This window comes from Corythoichthys intestinalis, chromosome 14 (assembly GCF_030265065.1).
Source record: "Corythoichthys intestinalis isolate RoL2023-P3 chromosome 14, ASM3026506v1, whole genome shotgun sequence".
NCBI lineage: Eukaryota > Metazoa > Chordata > Actinopteri > Syngnathiformes > Syngnathidae > Corythoichthys > Corythoichthys intestinalis.
In genome coordinates this window covers 43,457,872-43,485,097 of record NC_080408.1, presented here as the reverse complement: position 1 = coordinate 43,485,097, position 27,226 = coordinate 43,457,872, and the positions used below count along the sequence as shown (strand labels likewise).

The 27,226-nt window shown below is 38.9% G+C and overlaps 1 protein-coding gene across 4 annotated transcripts in view; it reads right to left on the bottom strand.

The window, feature by feature from the left end:
• The window catches only part of st3gal3b (ST3 beta-galactoside alpha-2,3-sialyltransferase 3b), an 88,812-nt gene extending 62,767 nt beyond the window's left edge, over positions 1 to 26,045 (bottom strand). The window contains exons 1-6 of one of the 4 annotated variants that reach the window (XM_057858365.1): positions 25,622 to 26,045; positions 18,663 to 18,818; positions 7,460 to 7,522; positions 6,995 to 7,036; positions 4,720 to 4,762; positions 3,110 to 3,202 (exon numbers count right to left, since the gene is read on the bottom strand). In XM_057858365.1, the coding sequence (XP_057714348.1) occupies positions 3,110 to 3,202; positions 4,720 to 4,762; positions 6,995 to 7,036; positions 7,460 to 7,522; positions 18,663 to 18,786 (365 nt within the window). In that variant the 5' untranslated portion in view covers positions 18,787 to 18,818; positions 25,622 to 26,045. The remainder of the gene's footprint in view (positions 1 to 3,109; positions 3,203 to 4,719; positions 4,763 to 6,994; positions 7,037 to 7,459; positions 7,523 to 18,662; positions 18,819 to 25,621) is intronic. The other 3 variants (XM_057858364.1, XM_057858366.1, XM_057858367.1) reach the window with 3 other exon arrangements.
• Between the last annotated feature and the right edge of the window lie 1,181 nt (positions 26,046 to 27,226).

Sequence of the window (27,226 nt, the reverse complement as noted above, 5' to 3'; positions counted from 1 at the left end):
AGTGATATATAGCATGTGTACGCTATTCCATTAGAATTTGAGCTGGCTTTTCTAACAGCTTGTAGCGAGACCGCTGGGGTTCAAAAGAACTATGTGGAGCTCAGCAGCACAATGACCAAACATGGCAGATATTAAGCAAAGGCCTCGTAACTTCCACCTAGTCTCTTTTCCATGCACCCTAATCTGTCTTTAGATAGCTTCATTACGCTCCAGCTTCAAAGTCCGCAACCCCGAGAGGTCGACAGAGAGGACAAGCGGTCTTTCTGACGTCTCCAATTCAGACCAGAAGACAGGGGAGGCTGCTTGTTGTTAAAAAAGCGTGGGCTCCCAAAACAGCCGAGAGGCTACAACACATTGTGTTCATTTCCTTTGCAAAATCCATCTCTCGCTGGCAGTATTTTCATAACCGTGCCACTTCAAGTTCACTGGCAACACTTGATTAAGGCCACTGTTCCTAATTGTTTGTAGTAAAACTAAAAGAAAGGGCAGGTGTGGAAAATTAATTTGGTTGTAGAGGGTAATAGCGTCAGAAGGCAAACATGGAGGAAACAAAAAATAAATTAGCAGGAGAGGTGATGGACCTGCCTGATAGAGGTTATGTTATTTTTCCTAAGAGCTCCACCACCTATTTACACAATACACTGGAACATTCATATTCATTTGATTTTTTTTTTCTTTAACTTTTTTAAATCGGCTCGCATTGTCTCAGATATCAGCACGATCATCCACTGCCAGCTTTTCCCAGTTCAAATGGATCGGATTAGACTTTTGCAATATCGGCCGATAAAAGCATTTATATCGGATAATATCGATTTATGATTTTTTAAATTATTGGTTTTGGGGCCAAACTTATTGCCTTGCCTGTGTTTTTTTTTTACGCCCCCCTGCTGGCAGTTTGCGTAACTAGCTTTGAAAGGTTCCAGCACTTTCTGCCGACGTAATCATATGTCGAGGTGAGCTCATTGCGAATAGAGAGAGCTAATTGGACTAGCTAATGTCTGCAGCCAGTGTACCATAGCAGTTATTGCCACCTCACCACGTTGTTTGTGCCTTATACAAGCAACGCTTGCAAGTTATTTCGTTCCTTTGTTTTAAATTCATGAGTGTTGTGTAGTATATTGGAGATGTGAATATTTTGTTTTGTTTGCATTTGTGGTTAAATATGGTTACATCATTTCTTTGCTTGCGAGCTGTACTACCGGTTGCTGTTCAAGTACATACTGTACTTACATATATACTACAAATACTTCACTGTATTTGTAACTTCATTTGATATTATTGAAATTATTGATTTGTTTAGTTTTAGAAAAAAGTATCAGTGCTCAAAAGAAAGATGACCACAGTCAGGCCTGATTCTTATTTCTGCGTCCAGAGGGGCATCACAATACAATTAGCCATCATATGTTAAGTCCAGGACCGCATATATCGGTATCGGTTTGATATCAGTATCGTATGTTTGGAGGTGGACAATATCGGGATATATGTTAAAAAGTCATTATTGAACAACTCTAGATTGGATATCTATCGCCGTCAATTTGTCTCAAATATGAAACTTAGTCTAAATATTTAACAGTAGGGCTGTGGGTTATTGTGACATCTTATGGTTGATATGTGAACAAACCTGGCCCAGCTCTCTGCCATTGCAATGAATTGGATTGTATTTTTGATTGGGTTTTTTGTAAGACTATTGTTAATATATGGCTTATTATTAGGGGTGTCAAATGATAAAATTTTTTAATCGAGTTAATTACAGCTTAAACATTAATTAATCGCAATTCAAACCTATAAAATATGCCATAATTTTCTGTAAATTATTGTTGGAATGGAAAGATAAGACACAAAATGGATATGTACATTCAACATAAGGTAGGTACATAAGTACTGTATTTCTTTATTATAACAATGAATCAACAATATGGCATTATCATTATTAACATTGTGTTAAAGCGATCCATGGATTGAAAGACTTGTAGTTCTTAAAAGATAAATGTTAGTACAAGTTATAGAAATTTTATATTAAAACCCCTCTTCATGTTTTCGTTTTAATAAAATTTGTAAAATTTTCAATCAAAAAATAAACTAGTAGCCCGCCATTGTTGATGTCAATAATTACTTACACAATGCTCATGGGTGCTGAAGTCTCTATAAAATCAGTCGCACCCAAGCGCCAGCAGAGGGCAGCAAAACTCCGAAAAACACAACAAGTACACCTTTCACTCTGCTGTCATTTTAATCTGTTTGAGCGGGCCATTTGTGCGTTAATTGCGTCAAGTATTTTAACGGGATTAATTAAAAAAAATAATTACCGCTCGTTAACACGATAATTTTGACAGCCCTACTTATTATAGAACTTAATTGTGCTCATTTTAAAATTCATGTCACCTTAACTCATCGGCTGCCATGGACGGCGCTGGACATCCAATCCAGTGGGAAGACTGGCAGCAAATGAACATTCGTTTATTCGCTGACAGCCTCCCAGTTCAAATGGATTGGGCATCTACTAGTGCTAAACTCATTTAAATTCACAGCAGAAGGATGAAAAGAGTCAGGCTGTTTATTAGTCTCGGTCTATAGATTGAAACACAATGAGCAACGAATAGGGCCACCAGCAAATCAAAAGAGGCAATGACATCACAGAAAGCCGAGGAGGATTCTCTGGACTGTGTGGGTAGGATACAAGGAAGCGGGTGGTGAGTCATGTTAAGGCAGACAGGAAGTTGGTTGGTGTAGTTCACAGAGAAAGTCTGTGAAGATCCAGGACTTGATAGCAGAAAGATGGGGGACCTTGTTTTCAAATGACAAAGGTTCTTCTGTGTCAAAGGGGAATTACGAGGACAACAGTAAAGTCCTGTGGTTGGGAACGAGATGATAGAACCGTGACTGAAACTGAGGAACATTGAACAGGAATGTGGGAGTTTCTCTGTTTCTATCCCAAAAACCCTTCGGGCGCAACTGGCTGTGTGTGACATCACATATCTTGGTATTCACTACTAATTTTCCTTTTTTCACCAAAATGACGTTAAATTAAACCAGTTAATTTTATAGCACTTTTGAATTTCTAATTAGACTTGTTCCACATTTCTCACACACGAATAGCATTCCGTCTCACCTTGGATAGATTGCTGTCATCTTTGCTGCCGCATACCCCGGCTTGCACACACCTTCACTGAGATTGCCATACTTGTACGCCAACTCCGGTGGCCTGTAAACAAGAGCGCGAAAGCACAGTCATCAGTCCTACAATGATCGACGATTATTAATTACACAGACACATTTCCGACCCTCAAAACTCAAGCTGTCAAACAAGCCACTTGAGCGATGCTTAGGAAGTTGAAAGAATTCCCCAACAGGTCAACAGGTCACGTGTGGCAAGATAAAACAGAGAAGCCTTGTACAAATAATCAAGATGGCAGTGCTAAAACCAAAACCTCCAGATTAGCAGCGTCGTATTCTGTGAATCCAGTTCAAATAAACAAGGAGGAGAAAGAGGCCCAACATGCCTCAGATGGCAGAAGCGTCAGCAACCGTTTGGATTAAATCTACAAACCCCAGATTTGAAGTAAAAAACATTAACTTGGTAACGATACACCTCCGTTATATGCTCTGCGGATCCAGACACCTAAGTGTCAACTAATGGGATAACACCTGATAGTGTGTGCTGACAAAGTGTTTTCACTATGTGGATGGAGCTGTAGACAGACGTGGCCTGTAAGAGCCATGGTGATGAAAACCATTTAACAAATGATTATAGTCTGTATTCTCATTGTTATTTAAAGATTGAGTGTTAAACCTATTGAGTCATATGGGGTTACATGTCTGGGTGACACACATTGCAAACTTCTCTGCCACTTAACTGACTGGCTGCCAGTGACTGTGGTAGATGAACCAGATATGCTCTCAAATTTATTGTTTTGACATTGACCAAACAGTAACTTTGGCAATATTAACGATACTGAAACACATACAACCATGGTAACTGCTTTGATGTTATTGCTTTATTATTGAACTGATTAGCTGCTATTGATGATGATAGACATCCATTCCATTTTGACTTTGAGGCCGCGATCATTTGCCGTCAATGAGTGTTTTTCATATAAACTTTCTTATTTTACAGACATACTCTATCAGTACTAAACATATTCTAGCAGTGAGTGACTTCATACATCAGCACAACACAAATCAATATATATATTTTTTTAATGTACTGCTTAGAAAGCCAGTATTTTTTGCTTGACCTATGAGCAAATCATTTGAAACACGAGAGCTGTATTGTGGCAATGAACTCTGTTCATTTGAGAATATGCAAGTTCTTAGTATCTTAGAGTTTCCTCCAAAAAAATCACAATGCCTGTGGAGCGAAGACAACTGGTGGCCCACCATGTTTTGGGGGTTGAAAGGAAATAAAAATAAAAATATTAAGTATACTGTGCAATTCAGTGCAATGGTAGAGAGCTTGGGCATGTTTGTTCACATTTCGTCAAGATGTCTACACTGCGTTTTCAAACGTTATACTACACATGGTTATAATGTGTATAGGCAAAAAAAGCCTGGCGGACCACCAAGCTCAGTGGGAAACCATCTGTATGTAAAATATGGCCAAATGGTCTGAGGCCAAAACAGATTTCACAAATGCCTAAAAAAAAATTAAAAAAAAAAAAAATTTAAAAATCACAGGTTTTATATTGCTTATTAAAATAAACAAAGAAAAGATGTACTCACAACTTCGCATCCAAATTCAGCAAAAAGCCCTGCTTGTCGTACACTGGAAGAGAAAGACAAAAAAAGATGGACTATCATGTTTCTAAGATGGAAACTGACAGAGTAACACAATGGGTTAATTAGCCTTTATTCTTTTGTGATGGTGCACAGTCTACCAACACTTGTAGTTGGACACAAACAGTTTTACACAATAGCACTGGAATTAAAGGATTAAGATAACGAAGCAAGGTTAGGGAGAAGCCAGCCAAAACAATCTGTTGAGTCTAAAATAAAGTGAGGGGGGAAAAGTTAGCGATCACCTATGGACAACCTAATCGGTGGCCAATAGGTGCCTGCTATGGTGTCGAGGGCAAAGCCATTTAGAAGACAGAGAAACAAAAACAATGGAAATACAAGGGTGTCCCAAAATTTTCTTCACATCTGGCATTATATAAATTTATTTATTTTGTAATCGAACATAATCTACAGAGATTTTTACAGTATAAATTGTGATCCATTTTAGTTATAGCCAAATCAAATGGTCATATCAGCACTCATTTGTTTTAACCTTAATCTGGCTCCCATTACCATTTTCAACCGGTTTAAGGCCAAAAGACACTTTCAAAATGAATATATTAAATGGTCTGTGTGTGCATTTCTCTGGACACCCTTTTATTATGATGTTATAGCGTGTACATTAACGAGAGGCAGGGTTTAAAGCCCGTCGTACACCGAGCTGAACTGAACTGGACAATGGCGAAGACTCCCAGCTGCACATTGGGCGATATAACCAACTCACAGCTGCCCTAAAACAACACATCAAACACTGATCAAGTCACAAAAGGAGCACAATGCAAAAAGTACAGTGCAAATGAGCAGATCTCGGACCAAATCAACCAAAAATCATTTATGGAAAACTGGCGCCATCCACCTGCTATATAGAGTATTGCATTTAACATCTGACCTCCATCTCTGGCTTAGACGTATGAAGGTGAACCAGAACAATAAATAATAGTCGATTTGTTATTCTTCTATTAGCCAATTTTACCAAAGAAAATTACACTCCACACAGAAAAGGACTTCCAAAATTACACGAATAATGATATTAATAAATACAAATGGAAATATGTACAATTTACCATTTAACATTGATTTAGAAAAATCATGATATACTGTATGACATGGCTTTTTTCTATTACCTCTCTAATCATCATTCATCTGTGACTCCTTTTTTGAACAGCAACAAATCTAGCGATAATGGGTTGCCAAACCCAACTGTTCAATTTGGCCATGTTGCTCAATGTGCAGCGGGCCTTGGATGACCGCAAAGTATCCCACCGGGCACGCTTGTGTCATAAAAAATAGTTCAACAAAACAATCAGGTTCTTGACTAGTGTCAGCACAAAGTCTTAAACACAAATCTTAATCTTCACACGCAATCAAAATTGTTACAATCTCAAGGGATTGCCGTATAAATATGATCCAAATACGAAAAAACTGACCCGTTTTGCAATAAATGACGATGAAAGACAACACTGACAACTGACAACTAAAAAGCAATATATCCATGGGTTCCTTCGGTGGGATACAACTAATGTGCTATTACATGACATACTACGATACTACTTGAGACGTTTACAGTTCCGACCTATATACTGCTTTAACAAGATAAGCATTAGTGAGGAGTAGAAAGAGCAGGATATTACGCCTGTGGTTGTGGAGCTCGTCTTGACAAAGAAGCTGAAGGAGAAAGATAAGACAAGCAAAATTGGAATGCATGACAGCTCTTTAGGTAGGGATCCAAGCAGTGCCCTGAAGGATGATGACTTCTACCAAAGCAGCCAGGATGACAAGTTTAAGTGTATGCACAGGGTCAGGGGTCCCTGGACATAACACTGGAAACAGTAAAAGCCGTGGAGTTGTACAAATGAAGTACAATTGAAATCCAATGCACGGTGTGGTCATTTAGCAGATTGCTTTTTATAGATTTGTAACCTAGACAGCAGAGGGCAGTATTTCTATACTGTACTACTTGTGGGGAGACGCAGCAGAACATACAGCAAATTTTACTATTTGGATCAAATTCATAATATCATTAAAAATCTTTCAAAACTCAATTGAATCTTGTCCCATTTGAACTCTTAAAGCTATTTTTCATGTGTGTTGAAGCTAATTATTTTAACCACGTTTGCTAATTTTAGAAAGGATTTCAAGGCAGGCTCTTCAATGGGGAAAAAAGAGGAAGACAAAGAAGAAGAATGGGTAAAAGGTTCACTTGGTGGATCTGCAGATGTACCTGAGCCAACTATTCTTCCCACGGTGATATCCGTTTCCAGCTCTGAAACACAGAAGGGTTAGTTAGCAGCATTCGAGTGCAGTCTTTGTCAGAAGCATTTGACTTGAAAATTAAGGTAAGAGAATCAAACGAGCACGCAGGAAAGGAGGAAGGTGGATTAGTTGATTCCAAGGAGGCTGAATTGACAACGCCCCATGATTTATTCAAAGTCAGATGATATGGAAAAGGCATTAAATCCAGAAGCACACTCACTGTGCTTAAGGATATTATTGCAGCTTTGTGTTGAGTCACTCGTGAAGATGGAATGAGCACAAACACTTTTGGTCAGAAAATGAAAGGTAGATGAATGTGAAACCCAAAGCTTTAGTTGTTCAGTTAGCACTGATTCGTACGCCATGAAAATCAACCACCACCTAGCAGCCCATAGTTTGACAGTGATCCAGTTTTAATGGGCGGGCCTACTACCTGCAAATCTTTTCACTTCATTGTCGTTAGTGTGGACTACAGTTGTCACTTCAGCGTCAAGCTCTGAAAACAAAAGGGGGTTAAGATACTGAAAATAACTGCTGCTGTAGCGCTGTGAGAAAATAGTGCCATACAAATTTGTATGCATCAACAAGTGCATACATATAAAGAGGCAGTGGGGACAGGATGACAGGTAGAAAAAGGCAGGCCTTAGAATTATTAGACCATGACACGGCCGTATGTGAATGAAGTGGATCGTTGAGGAAAAAAAAACAACAACACACACATACACACACACACACACACACACGGTTGGACACAGAGTACTGCACATCTATTACCGAAAATCTGTTTTGAGGGTCCACAAAACCTCAGAACCAAAAAAACATGGCTTCGCTTGTGGCTTGTCAAGAGACGAACAACAGGCAATGGACCTATCGCAAAGCCCCGCCCCCCTGTAAAACTCAGTCGACCAAAAACTGTCAAATTCTCTCACTGACAGTGATTAAGTGACGAACGATTTATGGATGATGGTGGTAGTTCAAATTTCCGAATTTGCATTACCACAGCTGGCAAAAAGTTTTTTGTTTTTGTTTTTAATGAATTTCATCTAGCAGATGGAGAGGATTGCAGTATGCGGTGAAGCGGTATGTCAATGGTATTAAACTTCACAGAGAGGAGACCATTATTATAATCAAGGCGAAATGCTACCACTCACAACTTAAAAACGAGAAACCCCATAGGCCGAATATCTATCTAGCTATAACGTTAGCTAGTAGCTACTTAGTAACAAGGGGTGTGCCATCTTAGGCACCCCATGATTCGATTCGATTACGATTCAGGATGCTAATATTCGATTTTTGAACGATGATCACGGTTATCGCGATTATCACGATTATTGATGCATCGTACGTTACTGATTAATCAAGTAGCAAAACAAATTTATGTCCATTATTGATTTAAAATATCCTTATGATTCAACAGGACCGATTGAAACATGCCCATATAACAAAAAGCTGCCTTTAAGCTGCTTTTTTGTTTATTTATTTTTTACAAGAAAGTGCAAAAACATTAACCATTTTTAAGGGAGTATTTTACATTGGTGGAATGAATTCTACATTTTCTGGACACTAACAAAGTGTCTTTAGAAACAAGACTTAACCAATATACTTTGTTTTCACAGTGTTACCTCCATTGTGTAACCCTTGGAGTGACAGGTGGAAATAACAACTGCTCTTGATCACTCTTAACTTGTGGCGTTTGTTGCCGAGCACATAAAAAAGTCCGGCAGCCTCCAACATCGCCACACACACACTCATTACAGTACGCGCCTAGGTGCACACACGCCTGACGGCTCCCAGGTAGCACTTGCAACAACAGATTTCTGTACTATTTCGCATATTTGTAGTGTTACCGCTGTACTTACGCATGGTTTTACACGTTCTGCATGTGAAATACACGTTAGCGAATTAGCTAATTAGCTTAGCGCTCGGCGCTAACTATTAACATCTCAAAACCAACAACAATAAAGGGTAAACAGTAAAAGAAGGTTCGTCTACTCACCTCTTATAGACGCACACAGGTCTTAGCAACACACTCAGGATATTTTTCAATTGAAATGCCTTAAATCTACCGCCTGGTCGCGCTTCTGCCCTGCCTGTCTCATACACAAATTTATTTTTCAGTCTTTTCAAAAGGAGTAAATTTCTCTTCACTCCCGGTAACAGGGAGCATCCATCATAACGTTGTGCGTGCGGTCGTAACTGTGTCGGGGAGGCAGACGTTCTTGAATTTCGTTCCGCTACGAGCGGCTATCATAAAGTTATGAGGGAAATCATCGTTTTTGAACCTTTATGAATCGTAATCGAATCGCGATGCATGTAATAATAGATTTTTGGGAACTTCTCTATTACTAACGTTACGTCATGTGTGTGGAATGAACAAGTAGTCTTTTTTTACATTCAGTTGGATTCTCAATAGTATCTAAAGGATGGTTAACAACTTGCATCATAAGCATACATGTGCAACATGAATATGACGTAAATAATGCTCAACCCTGAAAGAGCGGCTTCCATTTGGGTTGACCGCAGCCAAATGCTAGGTGTGGGCATACGAGGAACTTTCCTTTGTGTGCGTCTGTGACCAAACATAAGTACATCTTCCTTTATTTATAGAAAGTTTGTGATGTTTACTGTGGACTTTCAGTGTTGGAGTCTTGACAGCTTAGTTACATTTTATTCTATTTGTGTAGTGACAGGCTAGTGAACAAGTAGGCAGTCAAATGTTAGAGAACTAACATTAATAGTTAAGTCTACGTTTTTACTACACGCAACCTTTTTTTTTTTTTTTTTTTTTTTTAACAAATCGATCATTAACTTATCTTTGAGCAAGCATAAGTGTCCTTGGGTGACTGTCTTGATATTCAGTTGTTTATGTAGCCGACGACTGAGCCATATCCATTGCGTGCATTTGTCAAGCCTTCTTTTAGGCTTTGAAAAAGGCACCAAAAAAATTCCTCCGCCCAACTTTTCGGAGTACCTGGTGTCGGAATTACAGGGACCCCACGCACAGCATTAAACTAGGAGTGCAACAGTTTGCGGTTCAAAGCCGAACCGTACGGTTCGCCCAGTACGGTTCAATACGCCTTTTCGAACCGCGCCTTTTCAGTTTTGCAATTAATTTATTCCGAACGCTTGTGGAATGAATTGGTCGAGCTCTGTGTGCGACGTGAAGCACAGCTGTGGAGAAATTCCAGCCCTGCCGCAAGTAAATGTCCGATCGCTGTCAAGCACCTGTGTAATAGAAGCCGAGTAACGCCCTCTCTCGCTTACGACCAAAGTGAAAGTGAAACAAGAAAAAAACAAAAAGCTATGGCGAGCGGAGGAGTGGAGAGACCAAATTTTGAGGAAGCACTGGCTTCTTTCAAATCTGCGGTGTGGCAACATTTCGGTTTCCCCGTGGACTACAATGCGGTGGGAGAGAAAATAGGAGGGAGAGAAAATATTGAGAAAAAAAAAAAAAAAAAATCCTTTTGTAAGCATTGCTCAGCGCTTGTTCCCTATGCCATAGGCAACACTTTTATAACATGACTCTGGCACCTCAGCCGGCATCACCCACAGATATCACTTTCTCAGAGCAGGACAACCCCGGAGATGACACCAGTGAAAACGCACGGCGGGCTTCGTTAATTTATTTGCAACGCTTGACCTGCGTTACATTGTTCCCTCGCGGACATATTTCTCCAACAACGTATTCCCCGACATTTACGAAATGGCACGCAAAGCCATCGAAGATGACTTCGCTAAAGCACATAGTTTCGCCGTGACCACTGATAGTTGGGCGTCCCGTAATACAGAGTGCTAGTAGTAATTTGTAGAGGTGGGAATCTTTGGGCACCTAACGATTCGATTACGATTACGATTCAGAGGCTACGATTCGATTATAAATCGAATTTTGATGACACCCCCCCCCCCCCCCCCCGCTATTAGCTGCTTTTAATGTTTTGTACATTAGTTACAAAAACTGTAAAAAAAAATAATAATAATTTAAAAAGCCTCACAGGCTTAAATAAACGACTATTTCAGTATCAAGTTAACAGTTGGAAACAATAAATAATATACTCAAATCCCCATTCTGTATCAGCAGCTTTAAACTACATTCCAGGCATGAAAATGGGTCAGGGGTTAAAAAGGTGAGTAGGGTGTGGAGGAAATATGTTCCGGCGTTTTGCCAAAATGTCCTCAGTCGACGAAACAGAACATTAAATGACCTCCAAACATAGCAAAGGTTACTATGTCTTATTTGTTAGTTTTTCGGGGGGTAAATGGAAAAAAAAATGATAGGTAACACCAGTTACTTTGCCAAGTAACTTTTTTACTACTGTGTGTGTGTTTCAGTAGTCAGTCACTAAATTAGCCAAAGAGCTAAGAGGCATTTCAACAGTCGAACATTTTCACGTTTTAAGTGTTTATTTCATTTTCTTAAAAGCAAAATAAAGGCAGTTAAAAAAAAAAAAATGCAAAAAGCAAACCGAAACCGAACCGAAACCGTGATCCCAAAACAGAGGTTCAAACCGAACCGTGGGCTAACTGAACCATTGCACCCCTACATTAAACCATCAGGTTTTTGTATTTAACAGTTAGAAAAAATATGTTTTAAGTCATGACCACACAGTATTCCTATGCAACTCTAGGCTAAGTGTCTGACTTTTGTGATTTGAGAGTGTGGTTTTGTGATAGGTCCATTGGCAATGTGAATTGACCCAGTCATTGACCCAATCATTTTAGCAAGAAACTCTTGATTTTAGCATTCCAGGCACGTGTACATGAAAATGTTTCCAAAGTTTATTATGAAACATATGATTATTAGTTATGATTTTTCGCGGTTTCATTTCTGATTAGAAATCGAACTGTGTTTTGTTGTGAAAGCTCATTTGCATTTTTAATTGGCCCTAACTTCAGTGATGTTGTAAAGCTGATGATTTTCAATTGCAGGGAATATAGTAGCCAATGACCGCTCATGAAAACTAAATTCCGCACTGACCGTGTTGCCCATGAAGTAGTGGAACTATACACCTGTGCCTCTCGTGGGACCTAAACATACCATTTCTGATTCGTGACTTTGAAGAGGTGGGGGCCAAAATGTTTTTTTTTTTTGGTTGACAGGGCCCCAAATCCTTAGCAGCAGCACTCCTAATCTTCCAGACAAATTGTCTGGGAGAAGTGTGCTTGCGGCTGTGCATATGTAGGCTTACAATATGGCTGTCGCATCAACTCAGCATAGTGCTATTTGTTCTCATGCGAATTTGCTGGAAAAAGGTCTACTATAAAGAACATTGCATTTGAACCATTTTTCAGGAATATATTTAAGTTAAACAAATAAATAAAAATAAAAGGAAAACTCATCTAGGGGAGAACAGGGCTCGTTGTCCCACGGGTTGATTGTAACATTTACTGTAACTTGACTACCTGGGCAGAATATCGGTACTGAAATTATCATAATTGTGCGCAGAAAAAAAACAAAACATTACTTAAAGTCACACATCATTTTGAGGTACGCAGCAATTAATTCTTTTAGGGTTAATTTAAAAATTTTAAGATATTCGCTATTCTTTTTATAGGATTTTAAGCAATCCATTTTGTATGATACGAGAAGCATGGGATTTGACGGTATGGGTATATCCATGTCATTTGTATTTTTACTTTTCTTAGCAGTCAGTGCCTGCTTTTATTTGTCGGGACAATAGAGGACATTATGCTCCTTTTCACGTCAGTAAAGTTAAATAAACAGCTAGCAAAAAAAAATAAAATGGGCATATATTTGATCCATTTTTATTCATATGTGTATTAGAAAAAAAAATTCTCTTCACTTATGAATTAATATGCATACTCCAAGACCACCACGTAGACCTCCAGGGAACGAACTGTAAATTGCTCTCCGCCGGGCGGTTTGCCGATCCGCAAAGAAACTCGACAACCGGGTCGTCATGTCAAATAATCCAGGCTAGTTATGTGTGATTTTCCACTTCGAAGACTTTGAAACATCCCTCGGTTCGGGTTAGCATGTCGGCTAGCTGTCACTCCTTCTGGTCTGTTTGCATTCTCCGAAGCCGGGGAAGGGAAATGACATATGTCCGATTTAGGTGTCATAAAATATCGTTCGGCAGGTGTGACAGTAAAGGTAAAGTCGACTGTTTTGACCATTATGGAGTAATTTTGCCATGTCGTCTTGAATAAATGGATTTTTATTATTTTATATTCCATTTAGCACAAGTTATTTGTCATGACCATGCCATTTATTTAGCAATTGGGGAAAGTACTTGGGTAAAAAGAATATCCTGTAAAAATATTGAAGTAAAGAGACAGAAACAATGACATTTTGCCGCTCTCTTCGTCGCGTTTTCCTCATTGTGAATAGTTCCCCCTCGACGGGCTGACTGGTCCTTCTCAAGCCATTTATATAGCTATTGGGGAAAATACTTGGATAAAAAGAATATCCTGTAAAAATATTGGGAGTAGAGAGACTGAAACAATGACATTTTGCAGCTCTCTTCGTCTCGTTTTCCTCGTTCTGAACAATTCCCCCTCAATGGGCTGAATAGTAAAACCGATGAGCCTAGTCTACCGCTGACGTCATCCACCTGTTGGGGACACTAAAGCCCTATAATTGTAGGCGTGGCTAACCGGCAGATTAAAAGACTAATTTCTCGTCATCTGCGCTTTGCTAAATTGTTGTATATGGTCGAATCGTCTCAAAATATGATTCTAATTCACATAATAATGCCATTTAAGACTTTTTTTCTGGTGTCGTATGCTCTTTAAGGTGAGCGTAAACCCACAGCTCAACATTATTACCATCAGAGCAAAAATAATACAATTATTTTCCATAAAAAGCACATGTGTATGACTTCTATCATGTTTCCATTATACACACACGTTTTTTCTCAAAACAGTTGCCAAAGAGAAAAAAACACAACGTCTTTTACCACCGCTAGACACTCTAAACACGCTCTTGTAGCTGGTGGGAAACGTTCATGACAGTGTTGACTAACCTTTAATTTTGTATAAATGCGAAATCATATTGGAGATATTGTCTCCTCAGCAGCCACCCTTCGCCAACATGTTTTACTTGTCGGTTGGCCCTCCTCCTCTAAGCCGCGGCCGTCTGTAACTTTTCTGTAGCCGAAGTATTCGTGAAGCACAGCCGACTCACTGACACTGAGCAACAACCGGTGGGGGAGGGCTGAGCCTTGCAGCTGCAAGTGAGGGATTTCTCCCTGCATTTTTGGGACATAAAAATAGCTAATACCGTGGGGACGATATGAGGGAAAATTTTTGCGGTTTTGAAATTGTGACGTTTTCATACCACGATATACCTTGAGACCTGTAATCAGCACATGTCTAATTTGCAAGTACTTTTATTTTTATCAAGGTTGAAATCATTGAGGAAGGTGAAACTAGCCTGATTTACTAAAACAAACAACCCACAGTTACAGAAAATGGAATAAAGCCCACCCACCCATTATAGCCATTGCGAGCATCTGGTTTATCTGCATAAAGCAGCTGGTTGAGTGCATCCTAATCACTGCCAAGTGTCAACTATATTCATAAGGCCAAGATTATTGCAACAGTTTCAGTATGGATTACAAATCAGATGGGCTTTCATAGCCCACAGCCTGATAAAATGATAAATTAATTAACATCCACCTATTCCAACCAGTAGGGAGTACATGACAGCAGTCTTATACACAGGGCATAATCTTCTACAGCATTTTTACACATGAAAAAAATGAAGTCGGCACTTCAAGTCAATAATGAGTCAGACCGATTATTGAGCGGTGATCCTCTTTAGTGAGACAGCAAAGTTCAGACGACCATAGTACAAGGCTGGGGAGATATGTCACCTTGCTCTTTGACCTTTACACCAGACATCTGGCAACACAAGCCTATAGATAGTATTAACCAACGAGTCACTTGCATTTTTTTCAGCAAGCTAAATCTTCAGATTAACTCAGTTTCCTCACAAATGTTTGTGGTAAACCCATTGGCTGCTATTGATGGCGATAGAGATCTGCTCTGGAAATAAACTGTTCTTACATTGACCACACAGTAACTTTGATATTTTGCCATTTACAACGTTCAAACGAAGGCATTTATCAACAACCTGCCTACTGCTTTAATGTTTTTTATGAATTAACTTTTTGGTTATCATTGACAGCAATAGACGTCAGATTTATTTGGATCGTACGATGGCTGCCAGCCCCTTCCAGTCTAGGGGCGTTAAAAAAAAAAAAAAAAAATTTAAACGATTCTGAGATATATGGTGAAATTTTGTCACGCAATTCTCGTATCGATTCAAAATACGTCTGCATCGATCTTTACACGTGTGTTTTTGGTGAACAAATAAACAATTCTGTGGCTGCACTCCTATGCCCATCAAGTAGTTGGCAGTGTGCAACAGCATTGCCTGTATGCATGTACTTTTATCACAAAAGTACATTCATATCAATCAAATGTTTATATTGATCAAAATGGACATAAAAGTTTTACGTCCATTTTGATTTGTTTTTTCTAAAGTGATTTAAAAATATTGCAATAATCATCTTCGCATGTAGTATCGGGCTCGAATCGAAGCGTGACACGAATCGTATCGCCATGTATGAGCCAAAACACACCCCTATTCCAGTCCATATGGATTCGACATCCATCGCCGTCAACGGTACAGGAACATTATCAGTCATTGCCAACCCTGCTAGTACTTTGTTTATATTTGTCTTATTTTCCTTGTTGTCTGAAAAATGTTCCAAACTAACACTAGCGACATGAAACTGTCATGCACAAATCATTTGTTACTCAGAACAAAATCAATCTCCGGCATACGAGACGATTTTTAAAGCGCTTTGAGTGCATTTGGGCGGAAAAAAGCAGTAAAGGAGGAAACATTCCTCATTAATCCTTTAACTAATCCAAAGTAGTTAAGCTTTCAACTCAAAAACTCCCAATTGGAAAACCTAAGGTCATTAGGGAGACATTCAGGACAGAATGGTAATTTAAGATGGGGAACAAAAAGAAAAAAGAAAAAAAAATTGTCATCATCAAAATATGTACAAGAGAAATCGCTGCTGGTTAGCAATAGCGGTTTCAACAGATAGCCATAATTAAAAGCTATTAGCTGTGATGACGTAGTTTTTTTAACATGAAGGATAACACAACGTTTATCTCACGGTATGGAGATATGACAATTATTGATACACGGGTCGGGAAATCAATCTATGATATTCTATAATACAACTAATAAACAGAAAAACCATGGAAAAATAGACTAGGTTTATTTGCACTTTTGTGTGGCACGCCAACGAAAACTGTGACATTTCTGTAAATAAATACGGCTACATTCATGTAGACTAATGTGTGTTTTAACCCATTGACAACTAAGGATGCCCAATTCATTCAAACAAGGGAAGCACGACTGTGAACGATCATCTTTTATTGTCACTATCATTTTAGTGTTACCCATTTTGACTGGGAGGGGCAAATGAGCAAATGACGTCAATGGCGCGCAATGCGTTAAAAACCCTAAAAAATTGGGCTCAACAATTTTACTGTCAAAAATGTCAGTTTATTGACCAAAATAAATCTGGATTCATTTATTAGATTAGTCAAGTAATCGTGGCAGCCTTAGCCAACCGGCCATGACGGCACTAGACATCCAATCCAATTAGACTGAAAGGGGCAAATGCTTTTTCATCCCTTTCAGTCTAAATGAATTGGACATCTTACGCTGTCAATGGCAGCCAATTACCACGGTCACTTTAGTATTTGAAAATTTCGGTATTAACTTGTTGGTGGTTCCTTCATTAAATAGCAGGGTTTCCCCAACATATAAAAGATGAAGGCTCACCACAACCACACCAAAATAATAGCCAATTTCAAGCTTTCAAAATTCAAGATTTGCAAATGAGATGTTTGAAATGGCCTTTAAAAAAATGAATAAATAAAAAAACTAATGGCAGCTTAGTGTGAAGGGTTCAGCGGCAACCTATTCATTGTGTATTGTAATGCCCTTAAGAGACGATCGGCCTGGGCAGCTGTGACGAAGGGGGAGGCGAGTAGAAAGAATGGAAGAACAGGCAAGATAGCGGCCGCATGTCGTGCCAGCTCGCTGTTATTTTGTTATTGTTTTTCTTTTATTGTTGTTGCCACAATAAAGTGGGTAAGCCAATGCAGACTCGTCTCCTTCCCCCCAGCCGGGGCATTACAGTATTTTGGATCTGAATTTTCGGCGAAAGTGAGCGGTGGACGGCCGTCTTGGACGGAACGGCAAGTTTGAATGAATTTGCGTCGAGAGGCAAAGCCCCATTTTCAGAGCACTTCTGCGCTCACGTCTACAACGCATCCAATAGCAGAGAGGTAGGCGTACTTATATCTGTGCTAACAGGCTGTTTTGAAGACGGATATACGCAATCACGGCTGACGAAACCTTGATAAATGCGTTTTTTTCCCCCCAAGTTTCGCTAGCTTTGGGACACTCGAAAATTGACTCCCTTACCTCTCCTTGATAAGCTAAATTGTACCTCGATGTGCATTTGTGTGGGAATGTAGTTCACGAACAGCAGCAACAAAATATTCACCTTCTCACCGAACCTAGTAAAACTCTACACGGCTATTAGAATTTCCTCCAACTCCTGGAAATGGGTCCGTTAACAGAAGGACTATTATTGTTGTGGTAATGTAGTACGTTTCCTATTTGTAACACATTTATGACACACTGCTGTTGCCATAGTTGTGCACTCCCTGTGGGTGTGGTATTACAATAAAAAGAAACCTCTGTAATGATTCATGTGGCACATTTGATGAGAAGCACACTGAATAAAGAAGTGTTGTTCCACTCAAGTCTCGGCCTTACATGTACTTAGATTAAGGAAGTACATAACACCATTGCTACGAGAAAAAAAGTCGTATTATCCCGTAGGGTAATGGAGCTGTTATCAGCTACACATTTTATGTACATGTACCGTAGCTGAGAGCTACGACATTAGCATGGCTAATGAATTATTTCAAATGGATCTTTGTTATGGTTCTTCTTGGGAAAAATGTGGAGAAAAAAAAAATACTCATTTGTCATGATATGACGCAAATTTTACCGTGGCACGACATGGTGAGGCTGTCAGATTCCGATGCAGCCCACCACTACAGCTTCAAAAAAATCCTAGGGGAATCCCTGAACAGTGACCTTTTTAAAAACAAGAAATCAATTTTTGGAGGGAGCATATCGATAACCCACTGGGATACAAAGTATCGATATACACTACATAACAGATTTATTGCCACACGCCTAAAGTCAATACAGAATCTCCACAACTGCATCCTCACGTAGCAGGCTACACGTTCATATTTTTCAAGCGGAAATGTCAATAAGTCATTTCCTGTTTGAGATTTGCAAAGTCACATGAAACTCAGAATATCATTCTTACACAACTTATTTGAATTTCTTAAGTTTTCTGTGCAATAGGGACCACACTTGGGAACCAAGCAGGACACAGCAATGAGTTGAATGATTCTGGCATAAAATAAGACAAGACTAAAACAGATGGATGACGAGCAATCAACACAAAGTGGAAAACAAACAAAAGAGAATACAAATGGTGAGAGGCTTCAAATATGAAGTGATGATATATACAGCTCAGATCGAGGCTATGACTTACGTGGCTTCTGACCCCATACGCTTAGATGTAGCTTCCCTGATGAGTAGTAAATAAAGACAAGAACCAGCATGGGGCACAGGATGAACACCAGCTTGTGTGTGGGCTTCATGGTCTTCATTCTCATGGCACTATCCAGGTCATCACCTGCACGACAAACTGATTTCATTTACAATACTCAATGGAAAAGTGATACGAAAGCAACAAAAAAAAACACAACAAAAAACTGTTGACATAAAAGCCAGATCTTCCAGTAGTACACCAAGGGCTGTTATAAAAGCGAAAAATGAAGAGGTCAGTTGATGTTTGCATTTACATGGTTCCATCCTGGTTCTGTCTCCATTCGAATGATGTCGCAATCCCGCATGAAAACGATGTACTATTCATGCCAGGCCTTTGAGCAGTTTTACAAGGCGACAGCCAATGATGCACTTTTTTTTAAACCTGTCCTGTTCAGCTGCTTGACAAGGACAATGGGAATCTGAGTGTCCTATTGGTCTGAACAGAAAATATGGTCTGCTATCATTATAAATTCACTTTTTATAGAATTTCAAAGCACCTTCAAACATCTTTTGACCACTGTCCCTCAAAGGGTTCATAACATTGTCGAGCACTATCTGAATCATGGGTGTTGCCAGACATATTTCACTGGGGTACTTGCCCCAGTATTGATCTGCAAGGCTCCAGTATAAATTTCACCGGTAAAAAATATAATACTTAACCCTTTAACACCGAACGTGTCGGCAGCGACGTGTTTATGCATATCGTCTTTGAAGATTAGTCACGCTATAATTACATCACCCACGTGCCGCTGGTTGGTCTCATTTGAAAGTGTGGAAGTTGATGCCCACACCAGTTTTTATTTGAAGTCAATCGACAAAGAAAAACGGGAGATAATGTCATTTGAGTTTTATAGTTTTATTGCACTCATAAATACGAATTTAAAACGCTGCATGGACCATGTATCTATCTCCATACGTCCATCATTTCTTGTCCTTTTTCCAAAACCGAAAGCAGCACAAAAGACTACATATCCCAAGAGCCGTTGTGATGTCAAGAAGGACGAACCGAATGTGATCATTTTTAATAAATTTTCGAGCGAGGCGACAACTAATAAGGAAGGCATGCGAAGCAAGCAACGGCCGGTTGGTTTAAGCAAGCGACTTTGAAACGTGCAGAATGAATCTAACACTACATTTAGCGCAAGCTAATGCATTATTTCATAAACTCAAGGAAGAAGATGAGCCGTATTTGTCGTTGTTTTCGTTGGATGAGTCGGCGTCTCGGCGAGTAGAAGTGACAGCAGCGTGCAAACGGCGAAAGAATAGGCTGTGTGACGTTGTGTGTGACGCAGCTCCGTGACCTGTACAAGAAGAAGCTTTATTGAGTACGCAAAAAAAACCCAAAAAACTATTGGGTCGCATGCCTAAAAAATTTGAATTGAACTGAACTACTTGTCAATATTTTTTCAAATACTTTTTTTCAATGTTATATATATTTTTTCTTCACCATAATCTTTTCAAATTTTATGTAGATGTGTGTTCGAGAAGCTTGATTGCATGTACGTATATACTTTTGATAAGGTGATGGGTACAACACCTAACTTCACAAAGAGATATCCTCCAAACCTTTTTGTGTTAGATGATATTTATATATATTTTTTTCTCACTATTTTGCACTGTATATAACCTGTTTTGACCATAGTATGTGTAAAGGCCAAAAACGCCTATGACCATACCTGTTGTTTGTGTTGAATTGTCAAACATAAAATTATTCAATCTTTTTTTTTTTTTTATTGAATGTTTATCCTAACAAGTTGAATAAATATTATCAAGCTTCAAAACGGTTGGTCGAGCATGTTTGGTTGTCAATGGGACATCAACATTACAAATTTTGAAAAAAGATTTTGAGATTTTTTTTTTTTTTGTCTTTTTGGGTCCAAAATGTGGATTATCATTGGTCAGTGAAGAAAACAAAAGTTTGGTCATGAAGTTCAAGGTGTCCTGAAAAAAGGGACCCAACTTGCCCATTGTAAACAATTTTTTTCTTTGACATATAAAGGCAACATCAAATGCATGCAAATTCGGCCATAATAGGGTTAGGTGTTAAATAGTTTGAAGTCATTGTCACATAGCATAATCAACAGAATGTGCCGATTTAATATGGTCATATTACTCTATTCACTCCATATACAGGATCCACACATGGCTCCTTAATATGGTAATTTATGCATGTAAGTTGGCTGTGATAGGCATACAAGTTGAAACTTCCACGAAGCACTTTCGGGAGATATGCTGCGTTCATGTGTATCGGGAGATCTGAGTTTACAAGTTGGAGAATCGTTCTGATGTGTTTTAAAGACATAATGTCAGATAAAAACATGGTTGCTACAAAGAAGGATAGTCTATTTTAATGCACCAATGATACATCAAAAGTTCAGTGACTGTTTGGCGCTTTTTATAGACACCATGTAATAGTTAATCAATTTTTTTTCGATTACTCTAACAACATCAATATTACGACGCGTGTGTCAAATTGCCAATCGTACAGTCAGCGGTGCAAATTACATCTTTCCACCAGCTTCACAGGTTAGTGCCAGATAAATTGCCCATCCTTGTTGTTCGTTTTTACCTCTGTGTTGATGTTTGTTTGCCTAGTCCCATGAATTGTGAATTTAATGGGTCAACTTTACTCTTTACGTATCAGGCATTTAACTGCAGTAAACTACTCTGGTCGAAAATTGAAGTAGCAGATTAACTGCCGTCTTTTGGCTAACTGGCTATGAATGCAATGACAATTAAATGTGATTTGAGTAAGAGGCTCTCACTCAAGAGCTCTGTCTAATATTGTGTTAATATGATATTCGGTATTTGAACTGTATCAAATACTGATGCTATTTATTGCCATTTGCTTACATGACCAAAATGAATAGAATCAATCTGTAGGAATTAATTGCATAGCTTTGGGATATAACCTCTGACAATTTCGTATGTGTGCTCATCTTAATTTCCAGCTGTTTTACAAGCATTTTATTTGTTACTGCGGTCCCTGTAATATGTAACAAGATGTCTTATTTTTTTATGTCAATTTGACTTAAACAGTATTACTCTTGCAAATAGATATTAGAAAGTTCTTTGCTTCCAGCAAGGACAAATCAGCAAGGAGGAATGAGAGAGGTAAGCCAGGTAACCCACATAGGCAGCATAAACCTCTTTTGGGTCACAACCTACCAGTTGAGAAACACTGATTAATTGTATAACAGTACAGTGATGTTTCCCAATTTCTGTCCAGCCAAAGTAGAGCAGCAGATTGTAGGAAGAGGTGAAGGACAGACGGAAGTTGATGAAGATGAGCAGAGATGAACTGACTATCAACAAGGGATGTCCCAATTTTGATTTTGAATAGTGATGGTTGAAAAACAAAACAATGTCACTTTTTTACAGACACGTGTATTTTGGTTTGATTATATATAGTTAAGAAGGCTATTTCTTACTTTTTATGATAGATAAGTGCTGAAAAAAATTGCTCGCTAGCCAGTTTCCCGCTGTGCCCCAGTATTTTATTTAGTCTAGTGACACCCCTTATTTGAATGAAAATATATGTTTGTCTATTTAAGTCATTGACTGCTACTGACTACCAGGCATGTGCCGGTATGAGATTCTAACGATATGATACCCTTAAGCCAAAATATCACAGTTTTCACAGTATCACTGTATTGCAATTACAGCTCTAAAATGTGTTACTTAGATATCTATACATATAGATATCTATATCTTATATATGGGTTAAAAATAAATAAATAAAGAAATAAACTTTTTTCAAATGGACAGGATTTTTTTCCCCCAAAAACATTTAGCAAATTGAAACATACGTATAATATATTTTTTAATTATTTTAACTTAACATAAACTGAAATATACTAAATCAAATAAATGCAGTCCTTTAGGTGAGCCTAAACCAACAGCCAAAGCTCAACATTATTACCATCACGACAAAAATAATTTAATTATTTCCCATAAAAAGCATGTGAGTATGTCTTGTATCATGTTTACATTGTACACATACTCTTTCTCAACACAGAAGTTGCCAAAGAGATAAAACACCATATGTTTTACCACAGCTAGACACACTAAAAATGCTAGAGTTAACTGTCGTAGCTGGTGGGAAACGTTCATGACATCTTAACTAACCTATAATTTTGTATAAATGCGAAATCATATTGGAGGTATTGCCTCCTCGGCAGCTACCCTCCGCAAACATGTTTTACATGTCGGTTGGCCCTCCTCCTCTAAGCCGCAGCCGTATGTAACTTTTCTGTACCCCTAGGCCTGTCGCGATAACAAATTTTAGTGTGCGATAATTTAGCTCATAAATTATTGCGATATGCGATATTATTGCGCCCCCCCCAATTTTAAAAAAAACTAATTTACAATAACACAGTGAGAATACGGAATATATTAATAGATCAAGTACACCCATTTAAACGCGATAAGAAATCAAAACAACACAACACTAAAAACAATAGAACATGCCTCTTGAGTAAAAGACAACAATATTAATACCTCACAGAAACACAGAATAAAGAAAATGTGTTATTCAAGAAAAAAAAAAAATACAATTGCAGTTAATAACTTAAGCATTTAGGCAAATCAAAACTTTTCCCCTCATATCTTCTGCAATGGTGTTCCATAGGGATGCAACGATACAGTTAAGTCACTGTTCGGTACGATTTTCGATACGGAGGGGGACACGATTTTCGATCTGATTCAATACATTTAATGCTCTAGAAAAAAAAAAAACTATTTTTTTGTTTCTTTTTTTTTTTTTTTTTTTTGCAAACGAGCAAAAATTAAATTTCCATCACATATATACGTGCATTTTAGTGCATAATATCTATGTGCTTACTTCTTACTGATATGAAAAAATTTAGTATAAAAGTGCTGAGAACAATCTTTTCTGTTTGTAAAGTGAGGTGGGGCACACTGTTGATTGCTACAGCTCTCTTAGCAGCTGGGTTTACTACATGAGCAAGACATCCTAGTGGTCCGAATCCATCTGTGTCACGAACTCAATTAACAATATTTGCAGCATTATCTATAGTCACTGGTATGGGTTGATTTGGCCTTCTTAACTTCCATTCAGTTATGGCGGTTTATAATTCATCGATGTAGTATGTGGACTAAACGTGTCCCATAATCATTCTGGGCTCATGTAGCCAATGGCATGGGACGTTGCACATCTAGTTTGCTATTTCACGATATCGAGTGTGTGCGCGCATTAAAAAAGTTAGCAAACGCCAAAGAAGTCACATCTGCTCATTACTGCACAACACCAGCATATGACAATCGACTTTCATAAAAAGAATGAGTTTGAAGCACAGCGCTCTTAATTTGCCACTCAAATATCCGGGGTTGTGCCGAAAAATAGCCGCCCCGCGTGAAATGTCACCCCTGACGGGAGCGCCCACACGTCAACAACACCGGCACGCCGGAGATGGTCCGCAGTCAATCTGGAGCACTGGCGTGGCCGGTATACGTTGAACAATAGGATATAACGGGAACGATTGGCTCCGGCGCTATTTTTTGCCGGACCTGGAACGAAGATGCATTTTGCGCAGTTGGTAACAAGGAATCCGAACTTTTAACAGCACGTCTGCAGCACGCGCGCAAGCACGTGCACGCGAGGCGATAAATCGCAGCGGGAAAATTACCGCCTTCCTTTTTATTTACCGTGCGATAAATGAAATTATTGCATAATGCGACAGGCTTGTGTACCCCAAGTATTCCTATACCAGCGATTTCATTTTCTTTCATGGGGGAAAAAGTTCAGGAGTTTCACCTCCTCCAGCCATCGTGTAGCACAGCTGACTCACTGACACTGAGCACATATGGTGGGTGAGGATTGAGCACTGCAGATTCAAGCAAGAGATTTCCCCTGTATTTATGGGACATACAAAATAGCTAGTACGGTACTGTAGCGACAGTATCACGGAAGGTTTTGTGTTTTGGAAATCAGGACGTTTTCATACCACGGTTTACCTTGAAATCAGTAATGGGAACATCTCTACTGACTACAATAGCTGTGATTGTTCATGTTTTAGTGCCATTGACGTTGGTAGATATCCAAAATAATTTGAATCAAAACAGACACTTAAAACCTTTATAAGGCAAGTGACAATTTTTAGTTATCCAGTATTATTAACAGTCGTGTTTTTATATGAATGTTATATATGTAATTATAAATGTATACATTAATAAAATCTTAATAAAAGCTAAATTATTAAATTTAAATAAAAGTAAAAATGTTCATTCGCCCCTCCCAGTCAAATTCGATTGGACGGCTAGCACCGTTATAGGCAGTGGATGAGTTAATAAGTACATTATTTTAATACATTTCAATTTGTGCCACATTATTCGAGAGCAGCAATAAGCGAGTACAATATTGGCCACAACTCAAAGAACTTCCAAAACTAGAAGAAACGCCACAGCTGCTAGCTGAACAAACATAACGGAACTTTACGGTCCACAGCCCTACACGTCAGCTACGCTACATCACGACGCCAAGCGGAAAATTGCAATTAATAATTGTGTTTTAATAATATTAAAACATTTGAACCGCCAAGTTGAGAGTTACTGGCTTGCTTTTGCAGCAAACGCCAGGACAGCGTCTTCACCAAAGAAAATGTTAGCTTGGGGATGCTAACCAAGGCGAGAGCCTCCATGTAGTCGCCAGGCCTGCGGTAACAACCCGACAATGTGACCGCAAAGCTTGGATCACTAACCGGGAAGGTACACGAAGATGCAAAACGAGCCAAGAAATTGGTGTTTTCATTTAATTTGTAAAATAAAAAAAATAAAGTACATAATGCTGATGAATTACCCCGATTTGACCACAATCCCCCCCCAATCACGTAAATAAAGGCACAGCAATGATCCTAGTTTCCCAGAAAAATGTTGCATTACCTTGTCTCCTCCTTCAAGCCTTTCGCTTCAACCCCAATCCTAATTGTTGTAATGGATGGGGTGATAAAACGAGCGTGTTCCTTTTCCCCTCCAGGCCATGACGGTGAAACCCGAGAAAGTAACCGGAGGGCTCGGGACGCACAAGACGAAGAAAAAGAAGAATACTGCGTGGCTCCACCGTTTGAACGTGCATACATGAAGCAAGCGGGGAAGATGCGCGTCCACCCCGGGTTAGAGGCGACTCTGTCGCCGTTGGTCACATGAAGCGTCTCGGTAAATTAGGAATTACCACCAACACCGCCTCCTCTTTTTATTTTTCTCCCAACCCCTTCTTCCTCTTTCGTTCTTCTCCTCCTCCAATGACTGTGTCTCTTCATCCGGGGAGGGGGTTCACACCGTGTGACCCTTTGCAGTTAAGTAAAATTCCCACATGCTCACATCGGGGATGTTTTGGTTCTTGCAACCCCGGTCCACGTCCCGAGTGGCTGTAGTAACTCGCCTTGCAAAAATAAAAGTGAAATCTAATTATGAATATTTACCCAAACCCCACCCCCCACGCGACCCCCACTTAATGGTATGTGCCGCGTAAGCATTTTTTTTTTTTTTTTTTTTTTTTTTTTTTTTTTTTTTTTGTTGGTCTGAAACACGCACAGGTGAGATACTCGTGAAAACACTTTAAACCAAGGGCGTAGGTATGGTCTCAAAATTGGTAGGGACCAGTGTTGTTTTAGGCAGCCCTTTTAATTTTCGTTTTAGTCTTAGTCTATCTATAATGTCTTTTATATGATAATACTTATTCGTCTTAGTCATATTTTAGTCATCTTAAAATGTGTTTGTCTTCGTCTAGTTTTTGTTGATGAAAACTCAAGACTAGTCTAGTTTTAGTCGACGTTTACTCCAAAATTAGATACATTTTACGCCAATTAATAAATAAAGTTTTCCAACTATTTCGAATGAACATCGACAGACGAGCACATTTTGTAGTGTCTACAAGGACAACGCCAATTTGGTGATAATACACACTTGGCAGGAAAACAGTACATTATTTTCAATGAATTATACCCACTTGTACGCCATGAACTGTATGTAAAAAAGTTGTCCGAGAGATTAAGTCATTCACTCCCAGCCATTTTCACCGGAGCAACCCCCTTCGTTCCCGGCGGTTTTACTGGATTTTGACTGATTTTGCAAGGCCCACAGAAAATTCTGTTCTATTGCTATATGGTATGGAGTCACAGGAGTGCCAAAATTAAAAATAAATGAATAAATAAATAAATAAATAAATAAATGAATAAATAAATATAAAGAGAAATAAATATATAAATGAATAGGTAAATAAATGAACGAATAAATAAATATAAAGAGAAATAACTTTACCAACTGAAGAAAAATAGTCGTGTAAAAACTGTCAAAGACGATTTCTCTTTTCTCAGGTTCTTTTATTCTCGTGGAAAAAACAGGAAGTGAACGGCACACAATTCTAGAGTTACAGAAAATGTTCAAATACATTTATTGAGGAAATACTGACCGGCCAGGACATTTCACGGATACGGGCTCCGTGAAAGTGTCTCACCCCCCTTCTTGTCCCGTATATATTTGTGTTAA